Raw genomic sequence first — 23318 nt, forward strand, 5'->3', positions numbered from 1 at the left:
TATTTTTATAAAAATGTACAGAATAGACGTTTCAGATTTTTATGACTTCCAAGCGTTCAGAAATATGTGTCCATTTAGAGACTATAACAAAGCAGTCGAGAATTTGAAACGTTTAGTCATTTATGTCGACTCTGCCCCAGAATGTTATGTCATGAAAGAATGGGATGTTGTCTTTAACAAACCAAGAGCAACCATAGTTTCAGAACAAGAATGTAGACAGAAACTTAAGAAAATAAAAGTCGTACAAGTTGGTATGAAGATGTTAGATGCTTGGGATATCTTATTGTCAAAGTTAGAAGATTTTTCAGTTCGTGGTATAAAGTTCTATACACCATCTCCAAACTTCTATTCTATCTTCACTGGATATAAATACGAACAAGTAGAATGGAAAGAAAATGTTATAGAAGCTTGGTTAGACCATGTCAAAGAAATTATATGCAATGGAAACGAAAGAGTCTATGAGTATATCTTATGTTGGTTTGCAAACATCTTACAACATCCAAGTGCTAAAAATGAAACTGCTCTCATTATAATTGGAAAACAAGGAACTGGTAAGAACACTTTCTTTACAGATATCTTATGCAAACTGTTAGAGGGCTATTCGAACCCTAATATGACAAACTTAGAAAACATCTGCGGTAAATTTAACTCTTCAATAGAGAATATGAAACTTATAGTATGTAACGAACTTCAAAGTATAGATACAACAAAGGTTTTAAACTCAGATGCTTTGAAGAGTCTTATAACAGACAAAGTTGGAGTTGTTGAAAGAAAATATAAAGACCAAAGAGTTTGTGAAAATGTTGCAAATTTCATCATGGTTTCAAACAATGTTGTTCCGATGAAGTTAGAAAGTTCTGACAGAAGATATGTAGTTGTCAGAACGTCAGATTCTCATATGCAAGATACAGAATATTTTGACGACTTAGCAGAAACTTTGACACCTAACTTTTACAACCACTTGTTCTCATATTTCATGACATTAGATATTTCAAAGTTCAATCCAAGACAAATTCCACATACCGAAGAAAGACAAACATTGTTAGAAGCAAACAAGAGTGTATATGAACTGTTTATAGATGAGACTAACTTTGAGTGTTTAGATGAAAGGTCATTGTACGATTCGTATAAACAGTATTGTCAAGAGTATGGTTATATGCCAGCGTCTAAACGAACATTCTTGGCAAATGTCAAAAGCCTTTTAGACATACAGAACGGCGTATATACAAAGAAAAATTTTTCTGAGTAAATTTAAAAAAAATATTTTTTTATCCGATAGAAAAGATGACGAAATATATTTCAGTAAATAAGTACATGACAGAAGTCAAAGAAGAACTAGACCCATTCGCTTATTTGAATGTTTACTTCTACCATTTTGAAAAGTCTTCATTCAGCAAAGTTTGGAACATCGAACCAGTTAAGTTTGCTATTGTGACTAAAAATGGTGCGAAATTTGAAGACTTAGACATAGAAGGTTTGTTAGCAGTCAAAGAAAATTTTGACAGAAGGTTCTCAAACCTTAAAGAAGGCAAAGCATACAAACTTGTTATACCTTATGAACCAAAGAAAGCAGACGACTATGAATATTATGAGTCTAAGATAGTTGAAGTTCAAGGTAAATTGGGTAAAAAGATTTTAGAGTCTAAGCCAGTGTTTGCCCCTAAAGAGGAAGAGAACATTGACATTGACCCAGAAATGTTCTAAAAATAAAATTTTATTTTTACATGTCAAATTTCTTTTTCTCTGGCTCTGGTTCTGGTTCTTTCTTCTCTTCTTCTACTTTCTTTTCTTTCTTTTCTCTCTTCTTCTTCTTCTTCTCTGGTGGAGTTATGTCAAATTTCTCCGAACCATATTTATGTAAAAGTTCTTTGTCCTTTAATAGCTCATCTATTCTGTTTTCTATTTCATCTTCAAGAACAGCGCATGTGTCTTCTTTGCATTCTAAGAACTTTTGTTGGACTTCATCTTTCCAATCGGCGTCATCTCTGTCAACAAGTCTGTCATTGACAAATTTTAAGACTGCTCTTTGTAATGTTTTATGGTTCTTGTCATATTCCCAGAAACAGAACTTTAGAACAAATTCACCTTTCTTGTTTACACTATGTAAGATTTTATGGTCGACAGATGTTTTGCTGTCGAAAAGCTTGTCTCGAATATAGATAGCGAAATCGCTAGACATTTTCTAAAAGATAAAAATTTTAATTTTTCTAAAAATATGTTAGAAAAAAAGTTTGCTGACATTGACAAGAAATTTGAGAATGTTTTAAACAAGAACAAGAGGAAGTTAGAAAATGCTCAGATAAAGCCTATACATGACAAGTTCTTATTTGCTCAGAATGGTATAACAGGTCTAATTGCACCGCCTGGGTCGGGTAAGACTTTCACTTATCTTAAAATGGCTGCACAACAACAAGAACTAGATGAGAAGAACCCATTCTATGAGTTAGTTGTCATTTGTAGTACTTCGGGTCAATTTGACCAAACCGTCAATTCGTTCAAAGATATTATAAAGAAGTCTAAGTTAGTATGTATAAAAGACTCTGAGTTGTTAGATTGGATAAAGAAGTACCAAAGAAGAGTTTTGAAGTACAATGCTATAAATGAGTATATAAACTCGAAGTTTAAAGACCCAAATGAGGAAATGCAGAGAATATTAGAGAAGAAACACTTCCGAAACAAACAGAAAGAGATAGAATACATTTCGAAGAAATTGCAATCTTACGATTGGAAGACTTACCCTCACAGATGTCTTCTTATCTTAGATGACTTTGCTTCTCATCCTTTGTTAAAGAACAGAGAACAAGACATGTGTCGAATTCTTAAGAAGCTCAGACACTTTAACATCTCAGTTGTCATTTGTGTACAGACAGCCAAGAGTTTAAGTAAGGATGTTAAAAGAATACTTACTGATATCATACTTTTCCCCGGATTGTCCGAAGACGATTTCATGGAACTTATGAAAGAGTCCATGGCAGGTAAGTTTGACAGACATGAACTCTGGGAGAAGTACAAAGTCATACAAGACCCTCATACTTCTTTCAGAATTCACATCTACGCGAACAAAGTTCAAATTGTAAAAAGTCAAGCTTGAAAAATCTAAGTGTTTGAGTCTTAGTCTGCTGTGGTGCTGGGTCTGTCGGTTCTTCTGGCTTTGGAATGGACTCGGTTGGTGGTACGTCAGTCATCCGTTTGTGTCCTGTCGGAAGGAAGAACTTTTCCAGTTGGAAGGAAGAACTTTTCCTGTTGGAAGGAAAAACTTTTCCAGTTGTCGGGAAAATTTTTTCCAGTTGGAAGGAAAATTTTTTCCAGTTGGAAGGAAAAACTTTTTCTGTCGTTCGACCAAAAAGTTCTCAATTTTCGAAAATTTGAATGGTTTACGGACGGACAACAGGAAATTTTTTTCCTGTCTGAAGGAAAATTTTTTCCAGTTGTCGGGAAATTTTTTTCCAGTTGGAAGGAAGGACTTGGAATGTCGGAAGGAAGAACTTGGAATGTCGGAAGGAAGGACTCGGAATGTCGGAAGGAAGAACTTGGAATGTCGGAAGGAAGAACTTGGAATGCCAGAAGGATTTGACAAGACAATTTACCATCTAGAGCTACCTGAGCCATCTTTGGTGTCAAGCTTGAAAAATAAATGGTTCATTTACTCTGCTTGTTTGAAGTTGTCAAAATACTCTGTTATTTTTTCCTTTAACAATGGCAAATCTTCTTTGAAGGTAAGTATTGTACAACCTTTAATATCATAGTGTGTTTGAGGTAACGTATCTTGAACTATTTGTTTCACATCTTCATTTGGTGTCATTGAAATCGGTAAGTTTTCGCGATAGAACCAATTTCTGTCAGATTTGTAAATCTTAGCAAGGTCGTAAAAGCTTTTGTTGTTTCTTCTGACTAAATGCAACATAACCATATCTTTATCTTCTTCATTTTCCATCTCTTCAGTATAAATCATATACTTATAGTTCTTTTCCTTTCCTTTTGGTACCGAACGTGGTATTCTTTTCTGTATGTTTTTGTCTTTTGCTTCAATGACTTCATCTTTTGCTTGAAGTTTCTTTTCCATCTCTTCACGTTCTTGTCTATGAATTTCATCTAACATCATGAAAATATAACAAGCATAGCGAGGTGACGCCCACATTGCAACAGCATTTACAAGAAGTCTATGTACATACCAACCTCTCAAACCAGGAGCCAAATTCTTGCGATTTTCGTACGGAATCTCTACCCTCGGTTTTCCGAGGGTAGCAAACATATGAGGAAATTCTTCTAAAAGTTCTTTTGTCTGTTGGTTTTCAAACCAATGGTATGCTTGCTTTGTAGAACGAAGAGTATTCAAAATACTTTGCATTTGGTACATGTCATCTTTGACCGAACGAATGAGACGTAACTGTTTGTTAAACTGAACCCACTCATATTCTTCATTTATAGCTTCATGAACGATAGCAGTTGTTGTGTTCTCTGTTGTTGACATATCTGTCTTTATATTCCGGATAAAAAAATAAAAAAAAATAAAATTAGCGTTATTTTCTATCTTGTATAAAAGACCAAAAATAAACGCTTTACATGTATTTTTCAGCAACTTCGTCAAATAATTTTATAGCTTTACCTATCTCATCTACTTCAAACGTTTCTTTACCTTTCGTGGGAGCACCATACATTTTCTCAAACTTTTCAAGTAGTTCTGTTTCTGCAGCTCTCATATCGTTAACAAACACAACCTTAACTCTATTGACTGTAGAGTCATATCTTTTAGTTATATTAAATGTTCTTCCTATCTTATATCTCTTTGTATTGAAGTCTTTCGGTTTCTGAACGATGTAAAGTAAGCCTTCACTGCAACGTTCCGTATCGAATGAACCATATGTTATGAAATTATATCCAACAACTGGGTCAATCCATAACAAAACTACTGGTATAAGACTTTTGTCTATAAGATATGCTGTAGTTCCATGAAATCTTACCGATATCATAAGCTCAGGATTTCTTGTCAAAATTTTCTGAGTTGAAGCAATTTTAACCCAGTCGTTTGTTTTCTTTCCAGATGGAGATATAATGTCTGACAAAGAATATTTGTTGTATTTCTTTGAGTATCTTACGTTTAAATCACCAATTCTAACCATTTTGGTGTCATTGTCTATCTTTCTAACTGTTTCAAACTCAGTGTTTGACATTTCCTGTTCTTACATACAAAATAAAAAAAAATATTTTAAAAAAACTAGCTTTTATTTTCTATCTTAAGGAAATTCATGAAATTTGGTCATTTTTTTCAGCAAAAATATATTTTAGGGTAGAAGGGTATATCTACCCCGTTTTCTACCCTCATTTCTACCCCAGTTATTTTATAAGCGTTTTACATGGTAAACGTTATTTTTTAAATTTTGTGAAAACTCAACGGTTTGACACAAGCCCTAAAATATATTTTACTCAGAATTTTACTCAGAATTCAATAAAAATATATTTTAGGGTAGAAGGGTATATCTACCCCGTTTTCTACCCTCATTTCTACCCCAGTTATTTTATAAGCGTTTTACATGGTAAACATTGTGAATTCGTGAAATTCTAAACAGTTTTGTAGCTTCTATTTCTTCACGAAGGATATCGAATGTTTTCACAATGCCGAAAGTTTCTTTATATTTCTTCTTGACATCTGAAAGAAGGAAATCGTCAGCTGTTGGATAGTTTTTGTTCAGAAATGATAACATGTCCATTTTATCTTCTGCTGGTTTCTCTGCCTCCCTCTTTAAGTCAGCATAGTCGTTTCGCATACGTTCTATCTCTTTGACGGAGTAGTTATATTTCCTCATTGCTGCTTTACATTTAGAACATTGTGGGTTCATTTTTGCGTTATATTCTGAAACCTTACCTGCTAGTATGACTAAGGCGTCAATTGCTCTCTTTAACTCAAAAGTTGCGGGTTTTATCTGTTCATTCCATATCTTACCTCTTCTATCTTTATCTCTTATCTGCCATACACATTCAGCAACTAACGAAACAAAGTTGTCGTAGGTCTTAAACTCCCCAGATTTGTATATGTCAGAGATGTTCTTATATACCATATCGCAATCTTTGTCCATGACTTTGTGGTTGCAATGAAATCCAAGAAACTCATAGTTAACCTTTCGTATGAACTTCTTTATTTCTACTGAGTCAGTTGCTTTGACTTCTATTTCATCGAATTCTGGAATAGTAAGCTTTTGTTGTTGGATTTCAGGAAGTTTAGGTAGATGGTCAATAATATCCTGCATTTCATAAAGATATTCTTCATCTGTTTCATCTTTTGCAGTGCAATCTAAATCTCCTTGGAGAAGTTCTTGCTTTATCTTCTGGATTTCTGTTTCGAAAGTATATGAAGAAGGAATGAAGCTTTTCATCTCTACTAACATTGAAGTTGGGTTCATGACTAACGAGTTTGGTGCTGTTGTTGCTAACATGTTCTTACAATAAAAATAAAAAAATATTTTTTTAAAAAAACCAACTTTATTTTTATGTTTTTTATGTTTTTTGTGAAAGTGTCAAAATTCAAGAGTTTTGTGTGTTTTCTACGATGGTAGAAAAGAGGGTAGAAAACGGGGTAGATATACCCTTCTACCCTAAAATATATTTTTATTGAATTCAGCAACAAAATTCAAGAGTTTTGTGTGTTTTCTACGAGGGTAGAAAAGAGGGTAGAAAACGGGGTAGATATACCCATCTACCCTAAAATATATTTTTGTCGAAAAAAAATGGTTCATTTACTCACAATATTTTTGTACAAAACGACCCCAAACTTTTAACTTCTTTTCTGCAGCTTCTAATGTTATCTTAGCGAGTTCATATTCTCTAAATTCTCTCTTTAAATCTTCTTGTTCCCATTGGTCTAGTTCGTATGGAGAATCTCTATAACCAGAACATATCTCACGTTCATGTTCTATTTGTTTTTCATGCATTTTTCTAACTTCTTCTTCAAACAAAGGTTTTGCATTCTCTACTGTATCTTCAAGTTCTTCTTCATCTAACTTCTCATGAACTTTCTTGTCTATGGAGTCCATAATTTTTCCAACTGCTATACAATATTTTGGAGAAGCCCACATTGCAATATAGTTTACGAGTCTTGGGTCTACATACATTCCTCTAACCTGTTTGATTTCATCCGGAATTCCTGCATGAACTTTGTATAAAAAGCAACCCGCCGTTTTCCGCGGGTTGGTATATTCTTCACAAAATGCCTTAAAATACTCTTCCCAGGACTTATTTTCCAACAACCTTCTAAAGTCTTTCCTAAACTGCTGACACATCTTTGTTGCATTTATATAACCATCCTTGTCTCTACGTAAGACTTCAATACCGTTGTAAGTGCCTTTTGTGAATGTTTCGCCATTAGATTTGTTCGTGAACGTTTTTGCTTCGACTGACATTTCTGTTCTTACAATAAAAATAAAAAAATATTTTTTGGTGGGACGTCGGACATTCGTTTGTGGCTTAACCGTCGGACCACAAACGATAAAAATCTCTGCTACTAGCAGTACTTTTACTGACAGTAGCAGTACTTTTACTGACAGTAGCAGTACTTTTTCTGACAGTAGCAGTACTTTTACTGACAGTAGCAGTACTTTTACTGACAGTAGCAGTACTTTATCGTCGAAAACCCTCTCAAATTTTCCTTTTTACTGACAGTAGCAGTACTTTTACTGACAGTAGCAGTACTTTTACTGACAGTAGCAGTACTTTTACTGACAGTAGCAGTACTTTTACTGACAGTAGCAGTACTTTTTCTGACAGTAGCAGTACTTTTACTGACAGTAGCAGAGATTTTTATCGTCCAACCTTACAAATGTAAACTTATATCGTTCTATTTTCTTCACTAGGGTCTAACACCAAAGTAACCTATGTACATGAAATTTCACTGCATAAAAGGAAAAAACTTGCGCGAATCGGGATTTGAACCGAGGTCTTCGACGTCTGTAGCGAGGTAGCCCATACCACTGAGCTATGAGCCGCTTGCATATTTTTAAGTAAAATATAGTATATTTGTCATACAGTGAAGGATGACCAAACTTAAAAAAAATAAAACTAAAATATATTTTTTTCTATCTTAAGGAAATTCATGAAAATTCAAGAGGGTAGAAAAGAGGGTAGAAAACGGGGTAGATATACCCTTCTACCCTAAAATATATTTTTCAATACTTTTTCAGCACTTTTCCGTAGTTATATATGAAAGACAATTCGAGATAAAAGTCATAGTACAATGGAATAATATGCTGCACACCGTTTGTTGTGAACCAAACTTGAAAGTCAGAGAAACTGTTACTAGGTGGTTCGTAGAATTTAGAGGTAAGGTCATAAAAGTCCTTACCGATACAAAGAAAACTATTGTTGCTTGAACTGAAACTTGCATGACACATAACATTTTGAGGGTCAAACACGTTTCTATAAACTGTCAAATCTGCTGGTGGACGTATAAATTTAAACGGACCGTCAGGTGGCAATGGTTCGTTCTGGTTTAGTAACCGAAGAAATTGTGCCCAAGAACGTTTGTCTACTTCCCAAAATAAAAACTGTGTACTTCTTGGAGGGTTAATTTCAATCCTTTGAAATGAAACGGTGGAATTCATCTTGTTGTATTCTAGTTTCAGATAGTATGTTCCATTTAGTAAAGAATCGTATTTTTCTTGAAATTCCCAGTAGTATTTGTTTATTTGAGTTTGAAAGTCATTTAGAGTTTTCTCAAGACTTTCGTCTGAACGAACTGTAAAGATTCTCATTTCGTCAAATTTGTCTATTAGACCATCAGAACCTTCATACTGACCATGAAAATATACTGCAAACATAAAAGCGTTAGTTCTTTTTGAAAACAAAACTCTTCTAAATCCTATTGCCTTTGCATCTGAAGGACTTTGAAGCCAACGAATTGGATAGTCAAACCTGTAAGCTCCGGATGAAATTTCTTCATCTGAAATAGTCCTACCAGCATTTGTAAAGATATAGTCTAACGGTTTTGTATCTGCTACTTTTGTTCTTTGTTTTTCAACCTGAAGCATTTAATATATGTAAAAATATATTGTTTAAAAAACGTTTTTACTTCATGCAATTTTTTACTTCATGCAATGTTTTATTTCTGTGCCGTCTTCAAGTACGGCCCAGTACTTACGCTTGGAGAGAACATGAACTTCGGAAAATACCTTGTCTAGCTTAAAACAGCCCATCTTTTCACCGACTAAACCCATTTCAATGAGTTTGTTATACCCTTCTTCGTTCGTCATGAGTGCGTCGATGTTCTCATAGTAAACCTTGACTTTGGATTTGACTTCGGAGAAGAATTTGTTGTACTCGTCAAGGACTGCCTTTGCGAACTGAGGGTAAGACCAATGTTCGACAATAGGTTTTAATGTGGTTACTAAGCCACTTTCACCTTCGGTAAATTCGTATTTCAAAACAAAAGGAGAAAACCTTTCAACAAAGTTGTCGACCTTCTCATAATGTTTACTCTTCATCTCTTGAGGTTTTTTAATGGAATACCCCCATGTCGAATTCATAAGCAATTTTAATGTCATTGCAAGTTTGGGGTTTGAAGCTTTCCTAATATCATACAGTTGTTGTATGACTTTTCCAACTGTATAGTTCCTTCCTGGGAACTCACCATCTTCGTTTGGAATTCCAGTCGGGATATATTGGACGAACCTCATGTATGCGGCGTTAAGGTCGACATAGTATATTTTTTCATCTGAGTCGAACTTATCGCATCCAATCGGACCAGTTTTTGGAAATTCAAGCGAGTCTCTTATCTTCTGAGAAACTTCTCCTGTTATCTCATAAACATCGTCGAAGCAACCTGTTTCATATAAAACCTTCTGACCTAACTCTGATGCTCTCCAATACAGTTTGACGTCGATTGGATGTCTCAATGGGAGTTTGTTTATAGCATCTTGAAGTTCTTGCAACCTCATTGGAAGTTCTTCTGGTTCAGGTTGGTATCCGAACAATCCAACTCCTTTTGGAACTGTGTACTTCTTTTGTACTAGAACTTTGTCTGGAACAACTTTTGGTCTTGCTAACAGTGAAAAGTTTGTTTCGTCTTTTGGTACAAAACTTTCTGTCAGCTTGTCATCTGGAATTGGTTCCAACAAACCTTTCTCGAAAAGAATGTTAACAGCTCTGACAATATTGCACTTGCCTTTTCCGAACAATGGGTTTGTAAGACTTTCGTTCAACATGAAGTGGTTGTGGACAAGTACAATCTTCAACCATGGTAAGTCTTTGTCAACAACATAGTCGTCATGTGAAGAACCTTTAGCTGTAGGTATGTTGACTCGGATATTCACATTTGCCAACGGTGCAATCTTTGTCAATTGACCTCTGAGAATGTACCTTGTCTTCACACATGACTCAAGATACTTCATCTTCTCATCTGTAACAAGACCAGAGTTCCTGAGACATGTAAGAATGCAAGGTTCGTTGACAATTTTTTCAATTGAATTGTAAATTCCATACCTTGTCAAGTCAATGTCAGACTTATTTCTGAACGGGAAGTATCCAGCATGTTGTCTGACTGCTTGAGGGTTAGGTTGATACCATTCGAACTTCACGCTTACAATTCCTTCAATTGCATTCAAAATATCTGAGTCGGAGTCAACCATTTGTTCTCTCTTTGTAGTCTTGAAAGCGTCAAGAAGTTGTGCGGCTGTTGTGACATTGCCATGTGCATAGTAAATATGACCATCTAAATCTGTTACGGTTAGTCTGAGATTGTATCCTTTCTTATTTCCGTCTTGTATGGCAGCAAGTACACCCATGAAGCCTTCTTTGTTCTTTCCTTCGTCAAAGTTTACTGTAAAGGTTCGACCAGATGTAATTTGACTTCTAACTTCACGATACTTTTCATATGCATATCTTGTTCTTTCCATGGGAGCATGTGCGTCTTCACCTTTTCCTTTTTTCCTTCTCAAAGGATGCAATTGTTCGTCATGTTTCCAGTAGAATCTGGCAAAGCCGTCGTGTCCTTCAACTTGAGGCTCAGTAACATTGAAAGGCATGTCCATAAGACGTTCTTCTTCTAACCTCTCCAGTCTGTTTGGATAGTTGGCGCGCGCTGTTTCTAGGTCCATTTCGTAGCGAAGACCAGCCAGTTTGTCATAGACTTTTATGGGTCTTCCCTTCCTATATTTAAAATTCTTCGAAACTCTCCAACCATATCTTTGCAACTCTGCTTTTATTCTAGCAGATTTTCTATCCATTCTATACGGGGGCATTTTTATAAAAATAAAAAAATATTTTTTTCTTTACTTTACATAACCACCGGCTGCCATAAGTCTTTGACGCCAACCCATACCAGCTAATGAAGGTTGACTTGGTTTAGTATTGAAACTAAACTTTGGTTTTGGTTTATCTTCAGTTTTTGGTTTTTCTTCTTCTATCGGTTTTTCGTCACTTTTCGGTTCCTCTGACTTTACTTCACTTGCAGGTATGGTTGTGTCGTCAACATCTTCATAAATATCATATGCCATCTGTTTTTGTTTTCCTTTCAACTTTTTGTGTTTGTTGTAAAGTTTAGAATATTTCGACTCTAAGTCAATGAGATGTTCTATAATGAACTGTTCGTCGGTAAAATATACTTTTCCATCTGTTGTCTCGAAAGCTCCTTCAGACTTCAATATTTTATTTGTGAGAGTCTGTTTCTTTTTTGAGATACTAGCCGTTCCATTTCTATGAAAAGTGACTTTGTAGTTAGGGTTTGTATTTCCAGACCTAGCACTTTCTATTATTGAATTTTTTTCTTCATCTGTAAGTTCTTTGACAGGTTTTGACAATGGTTCTGAACTTTTTGTTTGTGGTGTCAAATCTACCGTTTCAACTTCTTCGGTCATTTCATCTCAGTAAAAAATTTTAGTTTGGTTTGTTTTCAACTGGTTGTTGTTGTTTTTTAAGTCGGTCTAAAACTTCCTGAGGTATAGGAAGAACTTGACAAACACGTGGTGGTGTAACTGCTGGAAGTCGACAAATCCATCTTGAGCCCATTTGTCTCAATGCTGTATTGTTCATTTCATCTCAGTAAAAAAATTTACATTCCCCACGTTTGAGGCGGTTGCGGTTGGTTGTTGTTTACCCACTGTTGTGCATGGTTATATCCTCTGTTAAAGAATCTTTCACCTTGGTCCATGTAGTGCCCTGCTTGGTTATAGTAGTCATTTGCTTTGTTATAATAGTTTCCTGCTTGTCTGGAAACATTGTCCATCCATCCTTGAACTTTTCCTCTTGTTTCAGGATTTGGAATAAGATTTGCTGCATCTCGTGCTACCTCCCAACCTTTCTGTACAGTTTGTATAATAGGTTGTGCTTTCTCTTTCAGTATACCTAATGTACTCAAAATCTTCCTTCCAATTCCAAATGCACCTCTGGCTAGTGTTCCCACTGCGGGCAAAAATCTGGATGCAACTCCTGCTAATGCGCCAAATAAACCCATTTCTTATGGGTTAAAAAATGACGAATCCAAACAAGGACCCCTATGTTTCTAAGGCAACAAAGAAAGCACTCATGATAAAAATCTTTAGTTCAACACCAAATGCTTGGTTTATGGATATCTTGGAAAACATTCCGAGGTATAGAGAAGATGGACCACCATACTGGTTAATATTTGTCGGTCAAAACACAAGATACTGTGAAGCCATACCATTACAGTCCAAAAATATTTTAGATGTGAAAACTGCTTTGACAATATTCGTTGACAAATACCATCCAACAAAACTGACATCTGACTGTGAAAGTTCTTTCAAATCAGACGATATTAAAAACTATCTGCGTTCAAAAAATGTAAACCAATATTTCATTGTCGACCAAAACCATTCTGCTCTTGGTGTCATTGACAGTTGTATAAAAATCTTAAGAGACTTAAACCAACCACAAGGTGGTGAAGCAAATGAAATGTCATATGACGACAAATACAGACATTTCTCCATGGCAAAGATGAGACAAGTTTTAAATATTTACAATACCCGTAAACAAAAAGGTTTGGGAAACCACTCCCCGAAGAAATGAAAAACAACCCCGACTTAGAGAAAGACTATATATTTAATAGTTTAGTCAAAAGAGACAAACAAGAAAGAATGCCAGGCTTCAAACTTAAGAAAGGCGACAAAGTAAAAATAGAAATACCTAAACGCGACCCATATGAAAATACTATTGACTATGACAACAATGGGAACTCGACAGGTACTCACGTTCGTGTTCGTAAAAATAGAAGAAAGTATACAAGAGAATATTATGAAGTTTTAGGCAAACATGGCAAAATGTACACACTGCAAGCAGAAGATAAAACTACTATTGTCAGACCTCGTTTCAAACTTGTCAAAGTTCAAGGTGGTATACTTTCAAAGACAGTTCCTAACAAATATAAGACAACTCCTGACGAATATGCTAAAGAAGTTGAAAATGACGACTAAGCAATTCTATACCATGCGTAAACTGTCATGTAAGGTGGCATGTAGTCTTTACTCTGTCCCGTTGTTTGTGTATATCCTGAAACGAAATGTGTATGGTTTCCTTCTCCCTGAGTGTCATCCCAGTAACAATTTATAGCAAACTTAACGTCGTCTTTAACATCATATCCTTTACCTTTTGTCATTCCTGACCAATCCCAATATCTATGCTTATGCCAACCTGCTTGAGATGTACTTAAATCTATGTAGTGACTGTGTGCAGGTAAATTTTCACCTGAAATCGTTTTACTTCCACCTGTTTCCTTTGAAGAGTTTGCACAATACAAAAACCTGTCGACTATTTGTTCCCATGCACCAACACCAAACGTTACTTGAGGACCACTTGCTTCCATAGATGTATAAATAGAACCTACTGGGTTCATTAAATCAAACATATGAGATATTATAGGATTGTCTCTTTTGAACTTAAAATATAGTGCAACTATTTCAGGTTTCTTCTGGTTTGTGTCAGAATATTTTTTATAATATAATCTTATGTTTTCAGGGTATATACAATCTTGACTATAATATTTATTTCTGTCATCTTCATAATAGTATACTATTCTCGTTTTTTCTATTGCATTATATCTTTTATATCTATAAAAATCTAAATATAATGTTAGCTTTTGTTCATCTACATGTGGTGTTCTAACGTCATCTCCATAGTCATAATAGTATGGTGCTGGAGCTGGGTCAGGCAATGTCATATCTGCCATTTCATAAACTCTTAAATATTTCTTTTGTTCGTCTCCATATATGTTTAAGTAGCAGTTGTTGTCTAATGGAACTTTAACTTGTGTACCATCATTCTTTATATAGCTTACATACATTTCATTGTTATTTTTCGGAATGAGTTTATACCGTGTACCATTTTCTAAGGAATGTACAAACTGCCATCTAAAATATTTGTTTTCTTCATTGACAGAAAAGTCACCAACCATAGTTTCAATATTTTTTGTTCCAACTAAACTTTGGTATATTTCATTGACATATGTTTTATCTGCTTTATTTTCAAGGCTAACGTTTAAGTCTGTTATTTCAGAAGATGTATGTGTATGTCCAACGACACTTTTACTGTTTAAGGTTTCTTGTAAGTTTGTAGTATTTGCAATGGTATGTGTATGTCCAACGTCACTTTTACTGTTTAAGGTTTCTTGTAAGTTTGTAATATTTGCAATGGTATGTGTATGAGTCTTTTTAGAATATTCGTTTTCAGCTCTTGTCACTTCACTTGACATTTTATTGTCAACATATGTTTTGTCTGCTAGTTCAGGATGAGTATGTTCTTTCGTTGCATATGTTGCATCTGCTCTGTCATGTTCTTCTTGAACTTTTTCAATGACATACTCTTTGTCAGCTTTGTTGTCAACATCTGCTTTCAAAAGAAGTTCATCTATAGGTTTCTCGTTTAAAGTTCCTTTTGTTGGATTTACACAGACAGTATGGTTCTTGTTGTCTTGAAATAGAAACTCGTCTGTCATTGGGTTTATCGTCAGTTTTAAGTTTCCTTCTTTCAATGACTCAGATATCTTAGAATAGTTTGAAAAGTTTGTTGTGTTCTTATTTAGAGCTTGCAAAATGAGTTGTCGGTTGTGTTTTTTTCTCTCATAGACGCTGTTTCTTTCGACATTTTTATTCTAGATAAAATATGCTTCCAATAGAAAAAGAAAATTCAAGAGTTGCTACAACTAAACCATTAGATGAACTTTTTACGAATGTCGGTCAAAAGTTTGAGACAGAGACCGTAAAGCATGAAGGCTATCGTTGACTACCCGTTAAGATGGTTAAGAGACCCATCCGTCACAAAAGCTATTGGCTTTCGTAGAATGAAGTTCATTTCAGAAGCCATACATGGTTTCCCATTTACGGTCGGTTTTGAAGTTCGATACTATAACAAAGAAAACGTACGTATGAGAAATTTGAACAGGGAAAACTTTTACAAGTGAATTTGCTTGTAAACTTTAGAAACAACTCTTCAAGCTTTTCAAGAAAAAATAAAACGATATCTATCTCGAATATGCAAACAGTACAACCATTGACGAAGGAGAGTACCATCTCGATATTATATATGACAGGAAAAATGCAACTGTTTAAAATCAATAAAATAGAAGACCTTGGAGAAAACGTTTATATTTCTACAAAATATAACAACTTGGCATGGCATAGATTTTTGAGGATGTTAAATCAGCCTGCATGGTATCCAGTACACCCGGACTATTATGAAGTCGAAAACCCTAATGGAACATATGAAAATGTTTTCGACTCAGATGCTATTATAGTTCATGCTTCATTTTCTGGCGCACAAAACTCTTTTTTATGCTTGGCAAATGACTTTTACGAAAAACCTACAAAGCTATATGAACCACGAGTGGAAGTATTTCAGACTTTCAAGTATGGTTTACTACAGATGGAAGAAAGAGAATAATTCCATTATACCACGCGTTTTACTTAGAACTTAGTTTCATATACAACTACTATCGAACGGTAAAAATATGATTTTTTAATACGGTTGAGGTGTTGGATTTGGTTGCCAACTAGACTGTGGTGCAGGTTCAGGCTGTTGTATAACAGGAGCTTGCTCTTCTGGTTCAGGGTCTTTAGGTATAATACCAACGAACTGACCTACTCTTTTGCCAATATTTTTGACTCGTTCCAAATTCCTCTTCCGACGGTTTTTATTCCATTCCATATACCTCTTCCAACATTTCGAAAGAAGTTTCCTATTCTTCCAAAGAAGCCCATTTTACTATATGTAAAAATCTAATGTCCGCCTAGTCTCTTACGTTTCCTTCTGAGTTCCATTGCATTCTTTAACTGGAGCTCATACATTCTATTTCTCCTCTGGTAGAAAACATACTCTGGGTCAACTCCTGTGTTCGCGTCATCTGCATAGAGTTGTTTATATCCGACTTCAGGGTTTGTATAAAACTCTTTCCATCTCATATTTGCATACCATGGTGGCAAACCTAACGCAGCGTCATTTGACATGGCAGTTTGCATTTGTACATCTGTTGGCACTTGACCATAGTTTGCCATTGCAGTTTGTATTCTAACTTCATTTGGAATATTCTCTGGGTTTGGTTGTCCAGGTTGCTGTGCATTCGCTAAGTTCTGTGCGTCCATTTAATATTAGATAAAAATATCTCTTACGAGTACATATACTGGACATTTGCAGGCATTGGTTCATCTTCATATTCTCTATATCTTTCTGCCACGTCAAATAAGTAAATGACACAATGGAAAAAACCTAAAACAAGTAGTCCTATTTCAAACCACATTTACTTACCAATAAAATTTCTTTGTTATGACACTTTTTCCGGTTTATAGGACCTCTCTCATATTCTATCTTATCGTATCTAAACACATAGTCATGTATGTCCTCTAACCATCTCATAACGGTTTCCAAACCACTTTTATCGGATGTAAAGTAAAAGCATGGATGGTTATGTAAAACGTCTAAAGTTTCTAAAGAGTCTCTCAAAGTCCAGTCTACTTGGTATTGAAAATCCCATGTGTTATAGAACGGCGGGTCCACTATAAAGAAAACATTTTCCTTGTCTTTGTATTTTTCATACAACTCTGTCCAACGACATCTCACAAACTCTATACCCTCAATATATTTTTCTATGTTCTCTTTGAAAACATTTGTATAGTTAAGATATAAAACTTTTGACATAAGTGTTTCAATGTCATGAACTCTTATAGAACCACTATATAATAGTCTAGCAGATATACTATCCCAGTCTATATATTCTGCTTTTTTCAAAACCTCTCTCACAATATTTTTCTTATCTAATGGTATACGTTCCATCTTACCTATAGGTATCTTTTCTTTTAACTCTTTCAATATTTTGTTTGTGTCTGGTATATGTTTGAGACGGTTCATATAGTTGTCGAAGTCATTGCATATAATCTTTGAGTCAGGAAATATTGTATGGCACAAATGAGATATATAGAAACTTCCACCGAACAAGTCTACAAATGTTAGACCATTCGGTAGTTTCTTAAGTTCTCTCAATAGAATATCTTTACATCTACTCTTATTTCCAAAGAAGGGTAACGGTGGTTTTGTAAAATTCATTTTATATATATAATAAAAATGTTTTTTCCTGAAAAGTGACAGAAAAGTGACGGGGGGCTAGAGGGCACGAAGTGCCTGGAAGCCCCACTACCTTTTTTTTTTTTTTTTTTATATGAAATTATGCATAGGATATTAAAATTTACATGTTAGCAATTTTTTTGAATTGCTTTCAATTTTCATATTGAAATTTTTAAGATTTTTTTCTGAAATAATAAGCAAGAATATCAACCTAAATAATATTAAATTCCATGCGTTAATTTCCCCTCAAAAGTCATTGACCGCCTCTCAATCTAGATTTTGTGAGTACTTTATATGTTTTTACTCGATTTTTCCGTAATTAAATGATTTACTTTCAACTAGATAATCTATAACACCATATAAACTATGCTCTAAACTATAAATTATTCAGTCAATATTTAAAATTTGTAAGAGCAAATGCATAATTCCTGTCATCCTCCTTCCAACCAAAAAAAAAAAGGAAGTGGGGCTTCCAGGGGCTGCGCCCCTTCTAGCCCTGAAGATGTTTAGTATAAATGAAGTTTATATTTGGAGGGCTTCCAGGGGCTGCGCCCCTTCTAGCCCTGAAGATGTTTAGTATAAATGAAGTTTATATTTGGAGGGCTTCCAGGGGCTGCGCCCCTTCTAGCCCTAAGAATTTTGCCCAAGACCCAAGAGGAGGACCGAACCCCAGCCGACCAGCCGGTGACAAAACATGAAAACATATATAATTTGTGAAAAGCGACACAAAAAGTGTCATATAAACATCTGTCAAAAACCGCTTTTTAACTCCACTTAAAATGCCACGTAAGCTACGTAAGAATATACGTAAGAGGAAGAGAGCATTGAAACATCCAATAGTAAAACTGACACCACAACAACAGTTGCAACAACAAATGATGAATGACCCCACTATGTTGCAACAAATGTCAAGCAACCCTATGCTTTTAAACCGAGTTATTGGTGCACAGAGTGGAGGTTTAAGAGCGGCACTTTTAGCGAAAATGGCAGGCTATGGTGGAGCTGCAGACGGAACAGCCTATAACCCTCAAAGTCAAATGAATTTGAGTTCACTCAAAAATCAAATAACAGATGTCAAAAAGTCAAACATAGACATACAGAAACAAATAAGTGAAAACGAAAAGAAACTAGAATATGACAGACACAAAAGAAACTAAATGAGTTAAACTTAGAGAAAAAGAAGAAGAAGAACAACTGAAAGAACTAAGTACAGAGGAATATGCGAAAAAAGTGTCAGAAAAAGCAGCAAAGTAGCAAAAATGGAACAAGATGTTATAAATTTGAAAAACCATACTACTCAATATAAAGTACTGAAAGATGAAGAGATAAAACAAAAAGCCATGAAGACATATATGGATAGCGATGTGAGTATATAAAAAGAAGTTGAAGCAAATGTAAAGGCAGAAAAACTTTTACAGTTGCAAAACCAAACCGTACAGTATGAAAACTTAGCACAAGAAAGTAAAAATAACGACGCAGCCATGCAAAAGGCAATGAAAAGCGCAGAATATATAAAAGCTAATAATGACTGGTTAGATGCCCAAGCCAACGCACAGCAGCCCAACTTATAGGGTCAATAAGGACAAAAATACAAGCGGATGAAGACAGTTCAAATGAAGCTTTAATGAATGCTGACTTTAAGAACGCCTTCGAAGCTCTTCATAGTAAGGTGAAACTAGTGAACGACTTCTCATCTTGAAAGAAACTGAAGTCTGAAGGTTTCGACAACGAGTTAAGAGAAGTAGCACAAAATATGACGAAAATAACAGATGCAGCAACGAGACAGGCAGTTCAAAGTGCCTATGACGCCGTTAGACAACTGTTGTGGAAAGTCAAGAAAAGAGTTACAACAGACCAAAACGAACCTAGTAAATGCTTTCTTAAAACGAAAAGTCAGGTAGGACATTATGCTGCGAGTGGAACATATGTGCCAGCTGGTGGAACTTATATACCACCAAACCCTCCAAGAGAAACTGCACCAGGACTACCTAAAACATTTACATCGTCACATGACAACAGACCAGGCATGCACCAAAACAACAACACGTCAACACAGCACACAACACACCAAAACCAGCATCAAAACCAGCAACCACAGTTCAAAACCACAGCAACACTAAGCACACAGACCATTCAAACACACAACAGTTCAAAACCCTGCACCAGACACACAACAGAGCAAGGACATAAAGAAGTGAGAAACAAGGAAACCAAGAATTCTTAAAAATGCTTAAGGAAGATTATGGTTACCACAGATACTCTTGACTTTAGTGACAGATATAAAGAAGCTATTAGAAAGTTCAAGGAAGGAAATACTGACCCGAAACCTATTTAGCTTTATGGTTCAGCACAAATGGGATATAATTTCACCTGGAAAATACAAGCTCGCTAAGGGATATGATTTAATAGCATATCATCCAAATGACATGAGAATTTTACTCAAGATTATTTGGTGTCAGAGTAATGTAAGAAATATAATAGCTTCTTATATATCTGTCACTAAAGTCAAGAGTATCTGGGTAACCATAGTCTTCCTTAAGCATTTTTAAGAATTCTTGGTTTCCTTGTTTTCTCTTCTTTTATGTCCTTGCTCTGTTTTGGTGCAGTGTTTTGAACTGTTGGTTGCTGGTCAGTGTTTTTGAACTGTTGGTGTGTGTGCTGGATTTTGAACTGTTGGTTGTGGTGCTGGATTTTGAACTGTTGTTTTGGTGCATGCCTGTGTCTGTGTCCATGTGACGATGTAAATGTTTTTAGGTAGTCCTGGTGCAGGTGCTTCTCTTGGAGGGTTTGGTGGTATATAAGTTCCACCAGCTGGCACATATGTTCCATCTGCAGCATAATGTCCTACCTGACTTTTCGTTTTTAAGAAAGCATTTACTAGGTCTGTTTTGGTCTGTTGTAACTCTTTTTCTTGACTTCCACAACAGTTGCTCTAACGGCGTCATAGGCACTTTGAACTGCCTGTCTCGTTGCTGCATCTGTTATTTTCGTCATATTTTGTGCTACTTCTCTTAACTCGTTGTCGAAACCTTCAGACTTCAGTTTCTTTCCAGATGAGAAGTCGTTCACTAGTTTCACCTTACTATGAAGAGTTCGAAGGCGGTTCTTAAAGTCAGCATTCATTAAAGCTTCATTTGAACTGTCTTCATCCGCTTGTATTTTTGTCCTTATTGACCCTATAAGTTGGGCTGCTTTGGCGTTGGCTTGGGCATCTAACCAGTCATTATTAGCTTTTATATATTCTGCGCTTTTCATTGCCTTTTGCATGGCTGCGTCGTTATTTTTACTTTCTTGTGCTAAGTTTTCATACTGTACGGTTTGGTTTTTGCAACTGTAAAAGTTTTTCTGCCTTTACATTTGCTTCAACTTCTTTTTATACTCATCGCTATCCATATATGTCTTCAGGGCTTTTTGTTTTATCTCTTCATCTTTCAGTACTTTATAATTGAGTAGTATGGTTTTTTCAAATTTATAAACATCTTGTTCCATTTTGCTAACTTCTGCTGCTTTTTCTGACACTTTTTTCGCATATTCCTCTGTACTTAGTTCTTTCAGTTGTTTCTTCTTTTCTTTTTTCTCTACGTTAACTTCTGAGTTTCTTTGTGTGTCTGTCATATTCTAGTTTCTTTTCGTTTTCACTTATTTGTTTCTGTATGTCTATGTTTGACCTTTGACATCTGTTATTTGATTTTTGAGTGAACTCAAATTTCATTTGACTTTGAGGTTATAAGCTGTTCCGTCTGCAGCTCCACCATAGCCTGCCATTTTCGCTAAAAGTGCCGCTCTTAAACCTCCACTCTGTGCACCAATAACTCGGTTTAAAAGCATAGGGTTGCTTGACATTTGTTGCAACATAGTGGGGTTCATTCATCATTTGTTGTTGCAACTGTTGTTGTGGTGTCAGTTTTACTATTGGATGTTTCAATGCTCTCTTCCTCTTACGTATATTCTTACGTAGCTTACGTGGCATTTTAAGTGAAGTTAAAAAGCGGTTTTTGACAGATGTTTATATGACACTTTTTGTTCAGCACAAAAAACTACTCGGTCAAAGTGTTGTCAGTTTTGTAAAATAACCGTCCTATCTCCGTGCCTATGACGAAGAAATCATGACAAATTCATGAGGTGAGAAAAAGAGGTGAGAAAAACAGGTGAGATTCTACCTCTTCACCTAAATTATATTTTTGGGTCCTTTACACTCATTACGAAGAAGTCTTGACAAAACATGTACGAAGAAGTCTTGACAAAACATTTACGATGAAATCTTGACAAAACATTTACGATGAAATCTTGACAAAACATTTACGATGAAATCTTGACAAAACATTTACGATGAAATCTTGACAAAACATTTACGAAGAAGTCTTGACAAAACATTTACGATGAAATCTTGACAAAACATTTACGAAGAAGTCTTGACAAAACATTTACGATGAAATCTTGACAAAACATTTACGATGAAATCATGACAAAACATTTACGATGAAATCTTGACAAAACATTTACGATGAAATCTTGACAAAACATTTACGATGAAATCATGACAAAACATTTACGATGAAATCTTGACAAAACATTTACGATGAAATCATGACAAAACATGAAAACATATATAATTTGTGAAAAGCGACACATTATATATAATGTTTTCGACCCAGAAGACTAACAATTTTCCGAATAAAAAACTTCATTTATACTAAACTTTTTTATGGGCTAGAGGGCGCGAAGTGCCCGGAAGGCCATCCCAAGAAAAAAAAAAACTTCATTATACCAAACATCCTCAGGGGTAGAAGGCACGAAGTGCCTGGAACCCCCAATTCCTTTTTTTTTTTTTTTTTTTTTTTTTTTTATTGCGTAACATCATGTAGAAAGACGGTGAAAACAAATTAAACCATTTATCTAACAAGCCAAGCATTAGAAAAGACAATACAAAAGTTATACATAGAAAGAAATAGGACAGCATTGTTAATTACTGGAAATTTAATATATCTGCCAACAAAAGAGTGTCAAAATTTTATGATTTTTTGAATTTGAGCGACCAAAATAGTAATAAATAAAATATCCATTTAATGATATCAGGAATGAATCTATATGTTAAATATCGATTTTTTGATGGAAATCATACAATTAATTATATGAGTTTCTCTCAAAAAGTCGATTTCTGTCAGATCAGTCTTTTGGACCGTGAAAACTTTATTCGTTTATTCATCAAAACAGCAATAGATATCACAATAGTAGAGCAGAGCATTGCATGATCAAGTGCTTTTCTTCGATTTTTCTTTTGATAAATTTGATTCCTATTTGATAATTTTTTTATTTTATTTTATTATTTTTTGTATATGCAACTATTGCCATTCTTTTTTAATGGATTTGATTTTTAATAATGGTCAACTCCAAATCTGCAAATTCAATTTTAAATAAGGTCGCCAAAAAAAAGTGCGGAAATTAAAAACCGCAGTTTGAGCACTTTCTGAGGGTCTGTTTGTCAGAAAGTATACATTTGTAAACTTTCTGACACTAAAATTTTTTTTGTCCTTTCAAAGTTTTTGACAATGTCAAAAAGTATACATCGGGGCTCTCAATTTTCCTCTCAAACGGCGGTTTTTTAAAAACGCTCATTTTTTCATCGACCTTAAGGCTGCACTTACGCCCATCATTAAGAAACGAGGCGGAGTTTTATTTTTACGTAGACAGAAAAGCCAAATTTCTCAAGTCTACACTCCAAATGCAGTTACGAGTCAAGAAGATTCTCTTATGTTTATACAAACAAAGTC

At 35.1% G+C, this 23318-nt stretch overlaps 14 protein-coding genes and 2 pseudogenes across 16 annotated transcripts, besides 1 other annotated feature; 4 read left to right on the forward strand and 12 right to left on the reverse strand.

Moving 5' to 3' along the window:
- Window positions 1–22393: part of a mobile genetic element that runs on past the window's edge.
- TVAGG3_0391220 (uncharacterized protein) lies at window positions 14–1249 on the forward strand (the record flags this gene model as incomplete). The annotated part of the gene is made up of 1 exon (XM_051232366.1): window positions 14–1249. The coding sequence occupies one exon, from the start codon at window positions 14–16 to the stop codon at window positions 1247–1249; it is 1236 nt and encodes a 411-aa protein (XP_051102096.1).
- TVAGG3_0391230 (protein of unknown function, DUF4108 family) lies at window positions 1285–1704 on the forward strand (the record flags this gene model as incomplete). Its single annotated transcript, XM_051232367.1, has 1 exon — window positions 1285–1704. The coding sequence occupies one exon, from the start codon at window positions 1285–1287 to the stop codon at window positions 1702–1704; it is 420 nt and encodes a 139-aa protein (XP_051102097.1).
- Window positions 1721–2179, reverse strand: TVAGG3_0391240 (uncharacterized protein; the record flags this gene model as incomplete). The annotated part of the gene is made up of 1 exon (XM_051232368.1): window positions 1721–2179. The coding sequence occupies one exon, from the start codon at window positions 2177–2179 to the stop codon at window positions 1721–1723; it is 459 nt and encodes a 152-aa protein (XP_051102098.1).
- On the reverse strand, window positions 3644–3934 carry TVAGG3_0391250 (uncharacterized protein; the record flags this gene model as incomplete). The annotated part of the gene is made up of 1 exon (XM_051232369.1): window positions 3644–3934. The coding sequence occupies one exon, from the start codon at window positions 3932–3934 to the stop codon at window positions 3644–3646; it is 291 nt and encodes a 96-aa protein (XP_051102099.1).
- TVAGG3_0391260 (organellar and viral DNA polymerase type B) lies at window positions 4560–4970 on the reverse strand (the record flags this gene model as incomplete). Its single annotated transcript, XM_051232370.1, has 1 exon — window positions 4560–4970. The coding sequence occupies one exon, from the start codon at window positions 4968–4970 to the stop codon at window positions 4560–4562; it is 411 nt and encodes a 136-aa protein (XP_051102100.1).
- TVAGG3_0391270 (organellar and viral DNA polymerase type B) lies at window positions 6162–6431 on the reverse strand (the record flags this gene model as incomplete). Its single annotated transcript, XM_051232371.1, has 1 exon — window positions 6162–6431. A coding segment is annotated over one exon (270 nt), but the record flags the coding sequence as incomplete, so codon positions are not given.
- Window positions 6732–7394, reverse strand: TVAGG3_0391280 (uncharacterized protein; the record flags this gene model as incomplete). The annotated part of the gene is made up of 1 exon (XM_051232372.1): window positions 6732–7394. The coding sequence occupies one exon, from the start codon at window positions 7392–7394 to the stop codon at window positions 6732–6734; it is 663 nt and encodes a 220-aa protein (XP_051102102.1).
- On the reverse strand, window positions 8455–9017 carry TVAGG3_0391290 (uncharacterized protein; the record flags this gene model as incomplete). The annotated part of the gene is made up of 1 exon (XM_051232373.1): window positions 8455–9017. A coding segment is annotated over one exon (563 nt), but the record flags the coding sequence as incomplete, so codon positions are not given.
- On the reverse strand, window positions 9072–11210 carry TVAGG3_0391300 (DNA/RNA polymerases family; the record flags this gene model as incomplete). The annotated part of the gene is made up of 1 exon (XM_051232374.1): window positions 9072–11210. The coding sequence occupies one exon, from the start codon at window positions 11208–11210 to the stop codon at window positions 9072–9074; it is 2139 nt and encodes a 712-aa protein (XP_051102104.1).
- TVAGG3_0391310 (uncharacterized protein) lies at window positions 11860–12015 on the reverse strand (the record flags this gene model as incomplete). The annotated part of the gene is made up of 1 exon (XM_051232375.1): window positions 11860–12015. One exon carries the CDS (start codon window positions 12013–12015, stop codon window positions 11860–11862), a length of 156 nt encoding a protein of 51 aa, XP_051102105.1.
- On the reverse strand, window positions 12035–12436 carry TVAGG3_0391320 (uncharacterized protein; the record flags this gene model as incomplete). The annotated part of the gene is made up of 1 exon (XM_051232376.1): window positions 12035–12436. One exon carries the CDS (start codon window positions 12434–12436, stop codon window positions 12035–12037), a length of 402 nt encoding a protein of 133 aa, XP_051102106.1.
- Window positions 12547–13412, forward strand: TVAGG3_0391330 (annotated as a pseudogene). Its single transcript has one exon. A coding segment is annotated over exon 1 (866 nt).
- Window positions 13510–15078, reverse strand: TVAGG3_0391340 (annotated as a pseudogene). The gene has a single exon. A coding segment is annotated over exon 1 (1569 nt).
- On the reverse strand, window positions 16209–16571 carry TVAGG3_0391350 (uncharacterized protein; the record flags this gene model as incomplete). Its single annotated transcript, XM_051232377.1, has 1 exon — window positions 16209–16571. The coding sequence occupies one exon, from the start codon at window positions 16569–16571 to the stop codon at window positions 16209–16211; it is 363 nt and encodes a 120-aa protein (XP_051102107.1).
- Window positions 16711–17529, reverse strand: TVAGG3_0391360 (phage tail repeat-like family; the record flags this gene model as incomplete). Its single annotated transcript, XM_051232378.1, has 1 exon — window positions 16711–17529. One exon carries the CDS (start codon window positions 17527–17529, stop codon window positions 16711–16713), a length of 819 nt encoding a protein of 272 aa, XP_051102108.1.
- Window positions 18327–18640, forward strand: TVAGG3_0391370 (protein of unknown function, DUF4106 family; the record flags this gene model as incomplete). The annotated part of the gene is made up of 1 exon (XM_051232379.1): window positions 18327–18640. A coding segment is annotated over one exon (314 nt), but the record flags the coding sequence as incomplete, so codon positions are not given.
- Window positions 22394–23318: the final 925 nt, after the last annotated feature.

This window comes from Trichomonas vaginalis, chromosome V, assembly GCF_026262505.1.
Source record: "Trichomonas vaginalis G3 chromosome V, whole genome shotgun sequence".
In the NCBI taxonomy this organism is placed as follows: Eukaryota; Parabasalia; order Trichomonadida; family Trichomonadidae; genus Trichomonas; species Trichomonas vaginalis.